Source organism: Dipodomys merriami, unplaced genomic scaffold, assembly GCF_024711535.1.
Source record: "Dipodomys merriami isolate MVZ:Mamm:240054 unplaced genomic scaffold, mDipMer1.0.p SCAF_19, whole genome shotgun sequence".
Classification (NCBI taxonomy): domain Eukaryota; kingdom Metazoa; phylum Chordata; class Mammalia; order Rodentia; family Heteromyidae; genus Dipodomys; species Dipodomys merriami.
In genome coordinates, this window is record NW_027203270.1 from 8262308 (window position 1) to 8280823 (window position 18516).

General features: G+C 40.5%; 1 protein-coding gene across 5 annotated transcripts in view; it reads right to left on the reverse strand.

Annotated features, from left to right (window-relative positions):
• The window catches only part of Ap2b1 (adaptor related protein complex 2 subunit beta 1), a 115996-nt gene that overhangs the window by 10135 nt on the left and 87345 nt on the right, over window positions 1-18516 (reverse strand). For all 5 annotated transcript variants that reach the window (XM_070027180.1, XM_070027176.1, XM_070027177.1 and 2 more), the window contains 2 exons: window positions 10018-10102; window positions 8951-9037 (listed from right to left, as the gene is read on the reverse strand). In XM_070027180.1, the coding sequence (XP_069883281.1) occupies window positions 8951-9037; window positions 10018-10102 (172 nt within the window). The remainder of the gene's footprint in view (window positions 1-8950; window positions 9038-10017; window positions 10103-18516) is intronic.

The window sequence follows — 18516 nt, forward strand, 5'->3', positions numbered from 1 at the left end:
GACAGCCACTACCCTCATAAACAGTAAGCTCCCAGCACAGGGATCCTGAAGATGTCCCATCAGGAATACAACAGATAACCTGTCATCAGTATCTGTGAAGAGTCTCTGACTTAGATCCTGACTTAGCATTATTCCATAATGCTACCTTCTGCTCTGATGTAGGCTGCTTTTGGAGGTGTGTCTTACTGTGATGTCCTTCCATACTCAAATCAGTGATAGCTATGTGGAGGAGGCACTGAGATGTCATTTATTATTCTCGCCACAGTTAAGGGCTCTTACAATTTATACTTGGTTGCTAAGCACCATCACCAGCTGGAGTTTGGCTACTGCCTTTTGACAGAACTGTCTTCAATACACATGGGCTTGATTTTAGTTGTGAAAGCTACACATGGTAGGAACTTTTGTTCAAGAGTCTTCCTGTTGTATGGGCACTGGTGGCTCACGCCTAGCCTAATCCTAATTACTCAGGAGGCTGAGATCTGAGGATCGTGGTCCAAAGCCAGCCCAGGCAGTAAAGTCCATGAGACTCTTATTTTTCAATTAACCACCAGAAAACTGGAAGTGGTGATGTGGCTCAAGCGATAGAGCACTCGCCTTAAATTAAAGAGATCAGGGACAGCGACCAGGCCCAGAGTTCAAGCCCCATGACTGACCAAAAAAAAAAAAGGAGTCTTCCTGTTGCATAGGTATACATTGTAGGCTATACACAGATGTTATAGACTTATGAAGATTTCACCACTTGTGTAAGAGTAACAGGCCAGGAACTTGGTTTTGCTCATATAGTACGGCTGTATTGTGATTTCTATTAAGAGGATTAAATGAAAGGAGAGTTCTATAACAAAGTATGCATGTTTTAGACCTTTTATCTACTTTTAATTTTTGCAGGACTGAGGATTGAACTCAGAGCCTTGTGCATGCTAAGCAAGTGCTGTACCACTGAACTATTCCCATAGCTTATACATTTCAGGTACCAAGTTTGAATTTGAAGATTTATAGCATAAAGGATAATTGGACTCTGCTAAATATACAGAGTGACAATGGTGGTGGTACAGGCCTGTAATCCCAGAACTTGGGAGGCTAAGGCCAGAGGATAAGGAATTTCTAGTCTTGCCTATATGTAAGACTCATCTCAAAAACAACACCACCACCAAACAAAAAACTGGTGGCAATGGGAGCCAGATATAAGGAGGCTTTAGGAATAGACTTCTTGAGAAACTATATGAACTCTTGGGAAACAGGATAGAAACTTGCAGTTTTGAGTCTTTGGGAATGCAAATTATTTCAATGTGTGCTAATGATGTAATCTCAGGCAGATCTGCCTGAGATCTGCCCCAAAGTACAGGGGAAAGAAAAATAGTCAAATACCATCACACCAGCTTCAAGATGTAATTTCCTCTGGTTTGTTTCCTTCCATAAGTTTAGATTTTTGGATCTGGTGTTTGAACTCTTACAAGGTATGAATATGGTTATCTTTCACCTTTCTTCTTTATACAAGGTCAATAAAGGAAGTCTGTGAGGCTCTTTTCTCCAATAAACTACTCAGAAAAAGCCAGAAGTCACACTGTGGCTCAAATGGTAGAGTGCTAGCCTTGAGCACAAAGAAGCTCAAAGATAGTGCCCAGGCCCTGAATTCAAGTCCAAGGCTGGGGAGAGAAAAAGAGAGAGAAGATAACTCAAGCAGAGTTTGGGAATGGGAGAATTTGTATCAAAAGAGCTGGGAAGGTGGCTCAGTGGTAGAGCTCTTGCCTTGCATGCTCAAGGCCCTGGGTTCAATTCCTCAGCACCACATAAGCAAAAAGAAAAAAGCCGGAAGTGGCGCTGTGGCTTAAGTGGTAGAGCGCTAGCCTTGAGCTGAAGAGCTGAGGGATAGCGCCCAGGCCCAGAGTTCAGGCCCCACAAATGGACCCAAAAGAAAAAAAAAAAGAATTTTGTATCAAAACCACTAGGTCTGTTGAAAAGATCATTTGTTACCACCTGAGTAAACAAACTAGAATGAAGTGCTAGCTAGAAAAGTTTTCTTTTTCTTTTTGTTCTGTACTGGAGCTTGAACTCAGGGGTATCATGTGCCAAAGGTTTGGAAGAAATGCAAGGAAACAGAAATTGAACTCAGTTTTACCTAGTGCCTATGCTTGAAGAAGTATTTCTCACTACAGTGCCTAACTAGTGACAACAGAGTAACCTTATCTCTGAGCTTTGCAGAACACTTATTTGTGCAAACAGATCTCAATACATATAGAAACAACTAGCAGTAGGAAGTTAATAGTCCTGTCCATTTAGAACCTTCCTCTTCTTTTCATTTTTTGAGATAAAGTCTAAGGAGTGTTGCCCAGACTGTTCTTCCCTGTACTACACCCCAAGCAATAAATCATCATCATCTTTTTTTTTTTTTTTTGTACTAGAGTTTGACCTCAGGGCCTTGTGCTTGCTAGGCAGGTGCCCTACCACTTGAGCTATGTGCCCTAGCCATCAGAACCTGTCTTACCTAAAAATAAAAGAAACAACTTTTTTTTGTTGTTGTTGGTTGTAGGGCTTGTCTGGGCCTGGGCGCTGTCCCTGAGCTCTTCAGCTCAAGGTGAGCGCTCTGCCACTTGAGCCACAGTGCCACTTTTGGTTTTCTGAGTGGCTTACTGGCGATAAGAGTCTCACGGACTTTCCTGCCTGGGTTGGCTTTGAACTGTGATCTTCAGATCTCAGCCTCTGAATAGCTAGGATTACAGGCATGAGCCACTGGCATCTGGCAATAAACAACTTTTTTTTGAAGTACTGGAAACTGAACTCAGGGCCTGCTGCATGATAGTTAAGTATTCTACTGCTTGAGCATGCCCCCAGCTCTGTTTCTATTTATTTTTGTTGTTTGTAGTCCTTGAATTTAATCTCTGGGGCTTTATGATTGTTAGGCAAATATTGAACCATTTAAACCAACCCTCCAGCTCTCATTGTTATTGTTTTTGAGATAGGGTAAATGCTGCCACCTTTGCCCTGGCTAGTCTGCCAGTGCCTTCCAAGTACTTGGGATTATAAGCATGAATATCTGGCTACTTCTTATCTAAAATTTTCCGGTATTTAAAAATCAGTGTCATCATCAGCTCCCAATCATCTATAATTTTCTATCAAGATCTGACTCTTTACTAAGCCTTGGGAAGATATCTTCCTTTTTTCTTCTTTTTAAAAAGAGATGAAAAAGCAAAAGTAAAAGCCTAAAGCTAGTCTGGTAAAGTCCTTTAAGGCTATGACTTCCTGTAGCCCTCAGTACTCGCTTCATCTGTAAATGTCTACACTAGCAAAGAAAAGCTATTTTAAGTGTTGGTGCTATTGTGATTAGGGCAGATCAGCTGGAAAGGATGGTATTTTTAGCTCTCAGCTAGACACAGGGTGTTGAATCAGAAGGCACAAAACCAGCAAACACTTCTGTTAATAGATCCCTTAAGACTAGAAGGAAATGTAAGGCCCAGGGCATTCTAGGGTGGAGCCAAAGGAAGAGGTATGAAGGATGAGTTATAGAAAGTGGTCTAGTAAGATTGGCAGTGATTTACTGTTGAAAAATGATGGCCTTAGCCTCCATGTGCTCTGCTGCTATATAGAGCAATGTGTCACTAGAAAACAGGCTTGCTGTATTTGGAACACCTAAGGCAGGTGGGACTGGCATGGGGCCATGGCAAAATTAATCAAAACTGCATCTGCTCTAAGGACAACATCAGAGGATACAACCTCACTGGGAGAAAGGCCAGACATTTCCTCTTTGGCAAGATCACATAACCAAGGCTCAGTAAGGGTTTAAAACTCAAATCTGAAATACATATATTTTCTTTCTATTATTTTGGCAGGCTGGACTAAAGTCCTTGGTCATCCAAACTTTGTGTGTGTGTGTTTGACAAAGAGTCTTGTTATGTAACCCAAGCTGTCCTGGAACTCATTATGCAGCCCAAATTGGCCTCAAACTCACAATCTTCTTGCCTCAATCTCCTGAGTATGGAGATAACAGGGATGCCCCACAATTTTCTTTCTTTTCTTCCTTTTTCCTTCTCCTCCTCCTCCCTCTTTTTTTTTTTTTTTTTGGTCAGTCATGGGGCTTGAACTCTGGACCTGGGCACTGTCTCTGAGCTCTTCAGCCCAAGACAAGCACTCCTACCACTTGAGCCACAGTACCACTTCTGGTTTTGTGGTGGTTTATTGGAGATAAGAGTCTCATGGACTTTCCTACCTGGGCTGGCTTTGAACCTTGATCCTCAGATCTCAGCCTCCTAAGTAGCTAGGATTACACATGTGAGCCACCAGTGCCCGGCTCCCAATTTTCTTTTAAGGAAAAGCAAGTCCCTTTTACACCAGACCAGAAACAAAACCAACTTTCCCAATTACTTGGTCTTTGGCATATGCATATAAATATATCTATGTATATATAGATAAATAATATATGTATCTGTATGCATATTTATCTATGTACACAGAGAGACAGACAGACAGAGTCAGAGACAAGAGAGGCCAGGTCTTCCCAAGAATTATGTTCAAGGAACAGTGGTGTTTCCATGTTAATAATAAGCACTGCCTTTGTGTGTATACTGGTCCTGGGGCTTGAACTCAGGGCCTGCCTACTATCTCTAAGCTTTTTTTTGTTCAAGGCTAGCATGCTACCACTTGAGCCACAGCCCCACTTCTAGCTTTTTGGTTGTTAATTGGAGAGAAGCATTTCACAGACTTTCCTGCTTGAGCTGGCTTTGAACTATGATCCTCAAATCTCAGCCTTCTGAATAGTGAGGACTATAGGTGTGAGGCACCAGCACCTGGCCTGTCACTTTAAATTTCATGGTCAAAGAAATCTAGTTAATATTGAATTAAACACAGTTGTGAAATGCAGGACTTTATTATCAGAGATAAATGTGCATCAGAAATTTCTAAGAGGACATATCATATGCTGTTATTTTTTAACCTTGTTTGAGTGACAAGTATTCTCAGTATCATACTATCTCAAATGTTGCCATCAGAACAGCTGCTACAGAATGATGGTTAACTCAGAGCGTGATCTCTACCAAATGGGCAGTGATGGCTTCTCTAGGGAAATCTACTCTGGTTTTTACAACCAGCCTCTGTGGGACCACCCTGAAAAGCTGCCTAACCTCCTATGCTCACCAAGTGAGTTTTACAGTAACTGATTCATGATCAGAGTGAGGAACAGATAACACTGTTGTCCACTTAAATGTGGCACAAGCTGGATGTTGGTGGCTCATGCATATAATTCTAGCTACTCAAGAGGCTGAGATCTGAGGATCATGGTTCAAAGCCAGCCTGGGCAGGAAAGTCAGTGAGACTCTTATCGCCAATAAACCACTCAGAAAACTGGAAGTAGTGCAGTGGCGTAAGTGGGAGAGTACTAGCCTTGAGCTGAAGAGCTGAGGGACAGAGTTCAAGCCCAGAGTACAAGCCCCATGACCGACCCCCCCCAAAAAAGAGTGGCACAAAATAAAAAAGTGGCACAAAATGAACAGACTCAAATGAACAGACTCAAATAACTATATATAATGAAAGAAATCTTAAAAGACTGTCTCCTCACACTCCTCTCCAGTGGCTGGGATATTAGCTAACCCTATCAGCTTCTATCTCAAGTTTCTATACTCAAAAGATGTCATTTATGTCTCAGGGTTCAAGCATGGCTTCAGCCTCCTAAAAGTACCATAGAGGGACAATAACACTAGCACATTTAAAGGGGGGAAATCAAAGGAAGAAGGTGGTAACTATGCAGCTGGATTTCAAAATCTTTGTATGAAAAGATCATTCCAAACATAGAAGATAAAAAACTATGCATGGAAGATGAAATGATGGATAAATTAAAAAGGAAGTACCAAGGCTTACTTTCATTCTAACTCATAGTTTTTTTTTTAATTTTTTTATTGTAAAGATACTATACAGATGGTTACAGTTACATGAGTGAGGTAATGAGTACACTTCCTCTTCTAACTCATAGTTTTATACTAACCTCTGAAAGAGAGGAAAAGGCTGGGTGCCAGTGGCTCACCCCTGTCACCCTAGCTATTCAGGAGGCTGAGATTTGAGGATCACAGTTCAAAATCAGCAGGGGCAGGAAAGTTTGTGAGATTCTTATCTTCAAGTTAACTATTCAAAAGCCAGAAAGAGAGTTGCAGCTCAAGTGGTAGAGCACTAACCTTGAGCACAAAAGCTCAGGGACAGCACCCAGATCCTGAATTCAAGCCCAGGATTGGCACAAAAGAAAAAAGGAGGGCAGGGAAGGTGGCTCAGTGGTAGAGTGCTTGCCTTGCATGCCAAAGGCCCTGGGTTCGATTCCTCAGCATCACATAAGCAGAAAAAAAAAGGCAGAAGTGGCGCTGTGGTTCAAGTGATAGAGTGCTAGCCTTGAGCTGAAGAGCTGAGGGACAGCGCTCAGGTCAAGGAAAAAAAGATGTGTGTGTGTGGTGGGGGGGGGGGGGCAAAAAAGGGAGGGGGAAGAGGAGGTGGGGGAGGGGAGAGGTGCTACAAAAGACAGGACTCCAGGAAAACAAAACCCCAGACTTGACACCTGCTCATTTCTCCACTTGGATTACCCTATTTTTTTTTTTTTTTTTGTCGGTCGTGGGGCTTGAACTCTGGGCCTGGGCGTTGTCCCTTAGCTCTTCAGCTCAAGGCGAGCGCTCTACCACTTGAGTAGCTAGGATTACAGGCGTGAGCCACCAGCGCCCGGCGGATTACCCTATTTTATGTCCTGTAATCCTAGCTACTCAAGAGGCTGAGATTTGAGGATCCTGATTCGAAGACAGTCTAGGCAGGAAAGTCCATGAGACTCTTATCTCCAATTAACCACCAGGAAACAGGAAGTGGTGCTGTGGCTCAAAGTGGTAGAGTCCAATCCTTGAGAGAAAAAAACTCAGGGGCAGCAGCCCTGAGTTCAAGGACTAAGATTGACCAGCAACAACAAAAAATTAACTCTAAAAAGGTTTGAGGATTAATAGTAATTTAGATAGTAATTATGTGACAAGGCAATAAAGAAAATAGTTTCTAACTAGGCTTTAATCAACTATAATGCAATCTTTAATTATAAACAGAATTTTATTGTATAGGGTCAGAAAAATAACCACCTTCCTTTTACTACCAAAGGCTAATATAAAAGATGAAGTGGGTGAGGCCACTGGTCGCACACACCTGTAATCCTAGCTACACAGGAGGCTGAGATCTGAGGACTGTGGTTCAAAGCCAGTCTGGATAGACAAATCTGAGAGATTTATTTTTAATTAACTAGTTAAAAAGCTGGAACTGGAGGTATGGCTCAAATGGCAGAGTTTCAGGCTTGAATTAAAAAGCCAAGCAAGGGCTGGGAATATGGCTTAGTGGTTGAATGCTTGCCAAGTATGCAGGAAGCCCTGGGTTCAATTCCTTGGTACCACATAAACAGAAAAGGCTGGGCACTATCTTTGAGTACACAGAGGCTCAGGGACACAGCCAAAGTCCTGAGTTCAAGCCCTAGGACCGGCAGAAAAAAAAAAAAAAAAGCCAACCAAGTGTGTGAAGCCTAGAGTTTAAGCCTCAACACTAGCACAAAAAAGAAAAAGAAAGATGATTAAATGGCATTTTCACAATAAAAACTTATTAAAAAAAAAGATGATTAAATAATCTTTTAGTCTTTTTTTCTTTTTCTTTTTTGCAGTACTGGGGATTGTACTCAGAGCTTTGTGCTTGCTAGGCAGGCACTCTACCACTTGAGTACATGTCCAATCCCTTTTTACCTTTGTAATTTTCCAAATAGGGTTTTGCTTTATGCCTGTGCTCCCTGTGTCACTGGAGATACAACAGACATGTAACACCATGCATTGGTTGCAAATTTTGTTTTGCCTGTTCTGACCTCTGCCCTCCCCAAGCTCCTGACATATGTGCCTGAGCTACCATGCCCAGCTGAAATGGTCCTTTCCTCCTCTTCTGTTTTGTTTTTGTTTTTGTTTTGGTTGGGCCTGAGTACTGTTCCTCAGCTCTTCAGCTCTAAGCTAGCACTCTACTACTTGAGCACAGCGCCATTTCTGGTTTTCTGGTGGTTTATTGGAGGATAAATCTCACAGACTTTCCTGCCCAGGCTGGATTTGAACCACAATCCTCAGATCCCAGCCTCCTTAGTAGCTAGGATTACAGGCATGAACCACAGGCACCCGTTTTTTTGTTTTTTTAAAAAAATTAATTTCTTTAGAGATAAGGTATCATTGTGGAGTCCAGGGTAGCCTTGAACTTTTGATCTTTCTGCTTGAATACTGAGTAAATTTCTTCTGAGTATTGGTATTACAGGAATGTATCACTATGACTGACTGACATCTCAAGTTTTTAACTTTTTTTTGTCGGTCGTGGGGCTTGAACTCTGGGCCTGGGCGCTGTCCCTCTGCTCTTCAGCTCAAGGCCAGTGCTCTACCACTTGAGCTACAGCGCCACTTCTGGTTTTCTGGTGGTTTATTGGAGATAGGAGTCTCACGGTCTCTCCTACCCGGGCTGGCTTTGAACCGCGATCCTCAGATCTCAGCCTCCTGAATAGCTAGGATTACAGGCGTGAGCCACCAGTGCCCGGCAAGTTTTTAATTTTTTTGTGATGGTCCCGAGGCTTGAATTCAGGGCCTGGATGTTGTCTCTAGCTTTTTTTGCTCAAAGCTGGCATTGTATCACTTGGGCCACAGTTCCACTTCTGGCATTTTGGTCGTTAACTGCATATAGGAGTCTCACAGATTTTCCTGCCTTGGATGGCTTTGCACTAAAATCCTTAGACTTCAGTCTTTTGAGTATTTAGGATTATAGGCATGAGCCACAGTGCCCAGCTTTCAAGTTTTTAAAGAGAGGGTTGCAAACGTGCATAACACAAACCCACCAAAGACATGTTAGATATGGAAAGAAAAGGCAGGTAGAAGAAAGGTGAAACAGTCAAATATCTAATTTGACTTACTAAGATGAAAACTAAATAAAAGTTACTACTCACCAGCATTTAAATGGCATTCCTTAATCTGAAACTGGAGTTCGTTTTCATTAGGAATATCCTTCCATGTTGCAAGAAAGACCTGGCGCTCTGCAGGAGGAAGCAGAGAAGATGGTTTCCTAGTTTGTGATTTCTGATGTTTGTCACTGTTTTTCCTCTGGCATGCAGCTCTTACAATACAGCTACCACAGCTATGCTGAAGTGCTACATACTCAAGCCAATTAATCCATCACACATCACTTACACATACTGAAGAGTTTACATCCAGAGGTTTGGTTCCCTAATTTTCCTAATTTGGGTGACTCTGGGAAAGTCTTGTGACCTTTCTGTGTCCTAATTTTTTCACATATAATAACATCTATCCTAAGTCACCTAAAAAGCCACTGATAAATCAAGTAAGTGCCAATAAAATTTTATATGTACCAATATAAGCTAGTTTTATTGGATGGTGGTTTCATAAGTAAAAGAAATGTCAATAGCCATTTGGGGGTATTATAAACATAAATAAGTTTATTATAATTATTTAATTTTTATTCTTAGCAGTCTAAACTCCACACAAGGATATATATCTATACCAGTATATCTATAGATATATATTATATCATCATTAAATCATTATAAAAACAATTTTTATTTTGCACACTTGGAAACTGAGAAGCTGAGCATGTAGCTGGGGGCATAGCTTATGTAGTATAGTACCTGCTTAGCAAGTTCAAGGCCCTACATCCAAGCCCCCCTCCAAAAAAGAGAAAGCTAAGAATCTCACCTGTGTTCACATAGCTAATAAATGGCACAGCAAAGGTTCAATCTACATCTATCTGTCCCCAAAGCACTTACTCTATATCCTGTGATGATTCAATTTTTCAGATAATAGACTAAGCGATTTAGACACCAATAGCAGAAAAAGAACAATGACCTTAACAAATAATAAGCAATTATTAGAGCTTTCAAATATTTTTACCCAATTTTTTAAGTCTCAAAATAACTTGTACATCTGGGGCTATGCTATGCCTAATGTTCAGAGGAAGAGCAAAGGTATATTTAGCCAAAGGACTGGAAGACACACTTACCCATTTTACCATCTTCTACAAAGAGCACATTGAGTGGGATGAGGCAGCTGAAGTAGAAGACATCAATATTGTTTTTAACAGCCACCTGCCAGGAAAGCAATAGGGAAAATGAGGACATCAATTTGGAGGCCAGGTTGATGTGTGTCTAGAAATCTACCTCCCCATTACAGTCACTGTACGCCTCTCCAAATTAAAGACACAGTGGCCCATATACTGCAAAACACATACTCCACTGTCAGAATTGTGACCACCTGCAGTTTACTTCTCTCTAGGAGGGCTGTCTTCATGGTACAACATCTATATAAAGATCAATCTATTATTTTTTTGTTTCTGTATTAATTTTTTAAAGACAAATTCTATGATTATGCTACTACTAAATATATACTAATAACACTATTTATAATCCTGTTTATAAGTATCACAAAGTATCATTCTCTCTCATTTTACAGATAATAAGAAAACCAAGCAACTTGCATTTTATGTCACATAAACTGTCCAGAAGATTCAGGACTCAAATTCAAATTTGTCTGATCCATAAAACTTTTTTTTTCCCCTTTCATAAAAACTACAGACTGCTGGGAGCTGTTGGATCATATCTATAATCCTATTCAGGAGGCTGAGATCTGAGGATTGAGGATCAAAGCTATCCTGGGCAGAAAAGTCCCTGTGGGACTCTTATCTTCAATTAACCACTCAAAAGCTGGAAGTGGCGCTGTGGCTCTAGTGGTAGAGTGCCAGACTTGAGCACAAAAAAGCTCAGGGACAGCGCCCATGCCCTGAGTTCAAGCCCCACAACCAACCAAAAAACCAAAACCAAAAACAACACACACACACACACACACACACACACACACACACACACACGAACACACACCTCCACAGACCTTCTTTCTCTCTCTCTCTTTCTATCTACCTACCTATCTATCTATCCATCTATGTATCTGTACAATTGGTGGTGGTGTTAAAGTTGTTTCCCAGGTCCTATTTGTAGGAAAAAGCTTGTTGGGTCAAGTACTGATAAGCCTGATGATTGTTAGAAGGAAGCAAGCAAAGAAATACATTTTCTCACAATACAAACTTGTGATTTATGGTGATTTATTCAATTCTGAGCATGTGGCTTTTAGAAAAAATGGAAGTATGGCTCAACTGGTACGAGGCTAGCTTGAGTGAAAAAGCAAAACAAGAATTTACGACCCTGAGTTCAAGACTGGTACCAATATGCACATGTACACACAAATGTATACATGCATGTCAGCATACACAATACACTATCATAACAATGTGCTAATAGACCAAATTAAAAAATAATAAAAATAAATCTTCAATTTTACATTAGGTACTTTTATTTGGGGTGACATCAATTGGTGCAGAAATTCTAAAACAGGCATATTTTGCTGCAGCAGATTATAGGATCCATATTAAAAAAAAGAAGAGAGTAGGGAAAGAACTGCTCTAAACCATTACCTCCCACTGGTTCAGTCATTACTGACTTTTCTACCTATGCTCTTGGTACTATAGGAAAACACTTCTCTGGGCAAGTTTTGTTATCAGTAACCATGTCTATTTTGTTCACTGTGATCTAAAAACATAAATGAAAAAAAAGGTGCTTATCTAGTCTAACTATTTTCCTCCGCCTTTCTATGGAAATTATGTACACTTCAACTGCCTATCTATTTCTTCATCAAAATGTTGGCTATGAAATCCAAATATCTTCTTTATGACATGCCTATAGTCCTTTACACTCATTACCAAAACTCATTTTCTTCCTTCTCCCTCTGTAACTGTCAGGTATGTCTCCTGGTACCTGTCTTCCTGATCTCTCCCAGAAGAACCCCTCCAATTACTTCCTTGTCACTTGTGCTTTTAACCTTCCAATTATTTCCTGGAGTTTCTTCCCAAGTTTCTTCCTCCTTCCATCCTTTCCTTCTTTTCCTTCTTCCCTCCCTCCCTCCTTCCCTCTCCCCCGCCCCCATTTTTTGAGATTAAGAGACACTAGTTTATTCAAACAGCTTTCTTACAAGAGGGATGCATTTACACAATTTAAATACTTAGCCAGATCTACTTCAGAACCATGGCATACTTTCCAAGCTCTTACATCCAACTATATGAAAGTACTAAGCCTAGGAGTTTGTGACCTACATCATATAGCTTGATACTCAAAGCACTGAGATGGCAGAACTGTCACAAAGACTGAGCCTGGTTAAATAAGGGAGAGTAAGAAAGATATTCATTAAGGTTCATTAGAGGACCACTTTCAAAGATGTAAACTGACTGAGGGCTTCTGAGAAGGAGGTATTTTCTAATTCATCTGGCATTCAGTAGGTGACTTAGAGAAAGGAACTTTTATTTCAAATCAGGCCACCAAGAAGATCAGGCTTGGTAAAGGACATTTAAAAGTGAAAACTTGAGAAATGAGTAGGGCACAATAAAGGTATCATGTGAAATATGTGTGACTATCGTTATTCTCACCTTTGAATAAAAAGCAATGATAAGCCAAGCATCAGTGGATCATGCCTGTAATCCTAGCTACTCAGGAAGGTAAGATCTGAGGATTGTAGTTCAAAGCCAGTCCATGAAACTCTTATCTCCGGGGCTGGGAAGGTGGCTCAGTGGTAGAGTGCTTGCCTTGCATGCATGAAGCCCTGGGTTCGATTCCTCAGCACCACATAAGCAAAAAGAAAAAAGCCAGAAGTGGCACTGTGGCTCAAGTGGTAGAACACTAGCCTTGAGCTGAAGAGCTGAGGGACAGTGCCCAGGCCCAGAGTTCAGGCCCCATGACCAGACCCAAAACAACAACAACAACACAACAAAAAACCTCTTATCTCCAATTAACAACAAAAAGCGAGAAGTAGAACTGTTCAAGTGGTACAGTGCCAGTCTTGAGCAAAAAAACTCAGGAACAGTTCCCAGGCACTGAGTTCAAGCCCAGAATTGGCACATATACACAAAAAAGCAAATATAACTTACAATGTGCCATCAAGTATTTATTAATGTTTATTGTGCTATTTAGATAAAGAAAATCTAATCCTTGTCCCCTTGGGAGATATTGGTTCTTAACCAAAGACTTTTATTAGAATCACCCAGACCCATGCCAGGGATCCACTCTGAATGAAAGGATAACAATCTCTATATCTGGGACCTGGCATGAGTATTCCAGAAAAAGTAATTAGTCTGGAATAATGTTTCCTAAGAAATATGAATGAATCCATAAACAGCTGCTCTTCCAAGATCACTATTCCACTCAGAGACCTTAGTAAAAGGCCACAAAACATTTGTCTATGCTAGCTGCCTTCTTAATTTTTTTTTTTTTTTTGTTGGTCATGGGGCTTGAACTCGGCCTGAAGACTGTCCTTCAGCTCTTCAGCTCAAGGCTAGCGCTCTACGACTTCAGCCACTGGACCACTTCGAGTTTTCTGAGTGGTTTATTGGAGATTAAAAGTCTCACGACTTTCTGCTTGGGCTGGCTTTGAACCACAATCCTCAGATCTCAACCTCCTGAGTAGCTAGGATTACAGGCATAAGCCACTGGCACCCAGCTCTCAATTATTTTAAAACAGATGAAAGCCAGGAACTGCTGGGGGCTCACACTTGTAATCTTAGCTACTCAGGAGGCTGAGATCAGAGGATCCAGGTTCAAAGCCAATCCAGGCAGGAAAGTCCACGAGACTCTTATCTCCAATTAACCATCAGAAATCCAGAAGTGGTGCTGTGGCTCAAGTGATAGAGTGCTTGCCTTGAGCTGAAGAGCTGAGGGACAGCACCCAGGCCCAGAGTTCAAGCCCCAGGAGTGAAAAAAAATGGAAAAGAAAAGAACAAAACAAAACCAGGAACCATCGTGCTGAAAAATGCAGAGGTGACGACAATCTGAGACAAACTATAGGCATTCCAGGACACCCTGAAAACTGCCCTTAGAGTTCTATCCTCTGAGAAGTAGGGATACCCTAGAAGAGGCAGCAGACACAAGTGTTTAGAGCTCAGTCTGCGGAGCCAGAACACCTGATTTCAAACTCTGTAACTGGTACTTGCTAGCTGTGGAACTGGGCAATAGTATTCAGATCAGTTTCCCGTCCAGAAAAGGTCAAAACAGTGCTGCATTCACTGTTGTTATATGGAGAGTTGGTATTCAAGACGCAAATAGAATGCCTGACTTTGCCCACTCAATAATGGAAAAAACATCCTCTGCTTGTACCATCTTCTATTTTACCTTCTTACCCAGAATTTTTCAGACTTCTCTGAAATTTTTGTATTGTTTTTATGGTAGAAATAGGTCAGAAGAGGAGTCTTTAAAAAGCTTATCGGCGCCGGGTGCTGGTGGCTCACGCCTGTAATCCTAGCTACTCAGGAGGCTGAGATCTGAGGATCGCGGTTCAAAGCCAGCCCGGGCAGGAGAGACCGTGAGACTCCTATCTCCAATAAACCACCAGAAAACCGGAAGTGGCGCTGTAGCTCAAGTGGCAGAGCACTGGCCTTGAGCTGAAGAGCTGAGGGACAGCGCCCAGGCCCAGAGTTCAAGCCCCACGACCGACCAAAAAAAAAAAAAAAGAAAGAGAGAAAGAGAAAGAAAGAAAAGAAAGAAAGAAAGAAAGAAAGAAAGAAAGAAAGAAAGAAAGAATCACTGAAGATCTCTCCACACAGACACTGAATGCAAGGAAAAGCTGGGGAAAGTACCATCCGAGACCTGAGAACAAATATCTGCTTACTCAGATTGGTATATTCAGCAAAGCTAGCATTCATATTTAATGGAGAAACTAAAATTTTTATTTTTATTTATTTATTTATTTTTGGTCTGGTCGTGAGGCCTGAACTCTGGGCCTGGGCGCTGTCCCTCAGCTTTTCAGCTCAAGGCTAGCACTCTACCACTTGAGCCACAGTGCCACTTCTGGCTTTTTTCTTTTTGCTTATGTGGTGCTGAGGAATTGAACCCAGGGCCTCAGGCATGCAAGGCAAGCGCTCTACCACTGAGCCACCTTCCCAGCCCTAAAATTTTTAATAGTAAAGAAAAACTAAATGAATTCATAAACAATAAGCCAGCATTACAAAGAATATTAAGAGGGGGATTACAATCCGAAGAAAACAATCAAGGTCAGGGATCCATACCAGGTAGATATTGTTAGGAGAGCAACTTAGTAAACACAGAAGGAAAGAAAAGAAGAAAAACCTAGGAAAGTAGGAAAATAACAGGAAACACATTATTCTTCTCTATAATAACTATAAACATTAATGGACTCAATTCACCAATCAAAAGAAAAAGAACTGCAGATTGGCTCAGAAAACAAGATCCATCAATTTGCTGTCTTCAAGAGACCCACCTTACAGCAAAGATAAAGCAAACTCCAGTGAAAGGATGGAAGAAGATCTACCAAGCAAATGCCCCCAGCAAGAAGGCAGGAGTTCCCATCCTGATATCTAATAAAATAAACTTCACATTCAAATCATGACGAAAAGACAAAGAAGGTCACTACATATTAATATAGGGAACAATCCAAGAAGAGGATATCACCATTGTCAATCTATATGCCCCAAACATCGGTGCACCCAAATAGATTAAGCAAATACTCTGAGATTTACAGGAAAAGATGGATCCAAATGCAATAATACTAGGAGACTTTAATTCTCCACTCTCACCAAAAGACAGGTCTACCAACCAAAGAATTGTCAAAGGCCTCTCTGAATTAAGTGATACCCTATCTCAAGTGGACTTAACTGACATATACTGAGCTTTCCACCCAACAACAACCCTGTACTTCTTCTCAAAAGCTCATGGAACTTGTTCTAAACAATATCATATCTTCATTCATACAAGGAATTTAAGCAAGTACAAGAGGATCAACATAATCCCCTGTATTCTATCTGACCACAGTGGAATCAAACTAGTTCTCAGCAGAAAAAACTCAAACACATGGAAATTAAACAGCACACTGCTGGGCAACACCTGGGTCACAGAAGAAATTAAAGAAGGAATTAAAAAGTTCCTACAATTCAATGAAAATGAAGATACATCACAAAGAAAACTATAGGACACTGCGAAAACAGTCCCGAGGGGCAAATTTATTGCTCTCAGTGCATACATCAAGAAAACAGAGACAGACCAAATAAACAATCTCATGATGCAACTAAAACTGCTAGAGAAACAAGAAAAAGTTGAACTTAAAGTTGCTAGACAGAGCGAGATAACCAAAATTAGAGCTGAAATTAACAAGATAGAGACTAGGAAAACTGTAAATAAAATTAATAAAACAAAAAGCTGTTTTTTTTAAAAATCAATAAAATTGACAGACCACTGCAAGATTAACTAAAAAAAGAAGAGAGGAGACCCAAATCAATAAGATCAGAGATGCCACAGAAAAAAATTACACCAAACATCCAAGACATCCAAACAATTATAAAGAAATATTTCCAGATTATATACTCACTAAGGAAAGAAAACCTAGCAGAACTGGATGAATTTCTAGAGAAATACTAATTGCCCAAACTGAACCAAGAAGAAATAAATCAGTTAACTATGCCAATAACCTACAATGAGATAAAGGAAGCAATCAGAAACCTTCCAACAAGAAAAAGCCCAGGAGATAGATTCACTATGGAATTCCATAAGACCTTTAAAGAGGAACTAATACCCATACTCCTCAAGCTCTTCAGAGAAATAGTAACTGGGAGTAATCCCAAACTCATTATATGAAGCCAATATCACACTCATTCCCAAACCAGGCAAAGACCCAACAAAGAAAAGAATTACAGACCAATCTTTTTGATAAACATAGCTCCTCAATAAAAGCTCCTCAATAACATTCTAGCCAACAGAATCCAGAAACATATCAAAAAAATCATATGACTGAGTAGGCTTCATCCCAGAGATGCAGGGAAGGTTTAACATATGTAAATCAATAATGTAATCTAATACATCAACAGATCCAAGGTCAAGAAGCACATGATTATCTCCATTGGAGATGGAAAAGGCTTTTGATAAAATACCACACTCATTCATGTTAAAAGCTCTGGAAAATATAGGAATAGCAGGAACATTCCTTTTTCTTTTTCTTTTTTTTTTCTTTCTTGTCGGTCATGGGGCTTCAACTTTGGGCCTGCGCGTTGTCCCTCAGTTCTTCAGCTCAAGGTGAGCTCTCTACCACTTGAGCCACAGCGCCACTTCCAGTTTTCTGACTGGTTTATTGGAGATGAGTCTCATGGACTTTCGTGCCTGGGCTGGCTTTGAATCTCAATCCTCAGATTTCAGCCTCCTGAGTAGCTAGGATTACAGGCGTGAGCCACCAGCACCCAGTGAAGGAACATTCCTTAAAATAATAAAAGCCTTATATGACAGACCAACAGCCAATATTATACTTAATGGGGAAAAACTACAACCAATTCCCCTAAAAACAGGAACAAGACAAGGATGTCCACTCTCTCTACTCCTCTTCAATATAGTTCTGGAATCCTTAGCCAGAACAATAAGGCAAAAAAGGACATTATTAAGGGGATCCACATAGGGGAGGAAGAAGTTAAACTATCTCTTTTTGTAGATGACATGATTTTATATCTTAATGATCCCAAAAGCTCCATCCCCAAACTCAGAGCTTATAAACCACTACAGGATACAAAATTAACCCACAAAAATCAGTCACCTTTCTGTACACCAATAATGTACAAGCAGAAAGGGAAATCAAAGCAACAACCCCATTCACAATAACCTAAAAAAAAATGTATCTAGGAATTAATCTAACCAAAGATGTAAGGGGTCTCTAGTCCATGAAAACTATAAAAGCCTAGTGAAAATGACCATACTGCCAAAATTGATATACACATTCAATGCAATTCCCATTAAAATCCCAATGATGTACTTCACTGAAATAGAGAAAACAGTCCAAAAATTCATATGGAACAAAAGACCTAGAATAGCCAAAGCAATTCTAAGCAAAAGAAAGAATGCAGGAGGGATCACGATACCGGATTTCAAGCTCTACTATAGAGCCATAATAACAAAGACAGTTTGGTACTGGCACAAAAACAGACCCGAAGACCAATGGAACAGATTAGAAAACCCAGAAATAAAACCGCATACGTACAGTCAGTTAATATTTGACAAAGGAGCCAAAGACATATAGTGGAAGAATGATAGATAACCTCTTCAACTGCTGGTGCTAGGAAAACTGGGTGGCCATATGCAGAAAACTAAAAGTGGACCCTGGCCTGTCACCATGCACTAACATCAACTCAAAATGGATTAAAGACCTTAATATCAAACCTGAATCTCTGAAACTACTGTAGGACAGAGTAGAAGAGACATTTGAACTTATAGGCACAGGCAGGAATTTCCTGAACAGAGTCCCAGGGTCACAACAAATTGGAGAGACTCGATAAATGGGACTACTTTAAAATAAAAAGTTTCTGCACAGATAAATAGCAACCAAACTAGAAAGAAAACCAACTAATTGGGAAAAAATATTTACCAGCAATATATCAGACCAAGGGTCTAATATCCATTATATACAGGGAACTCAA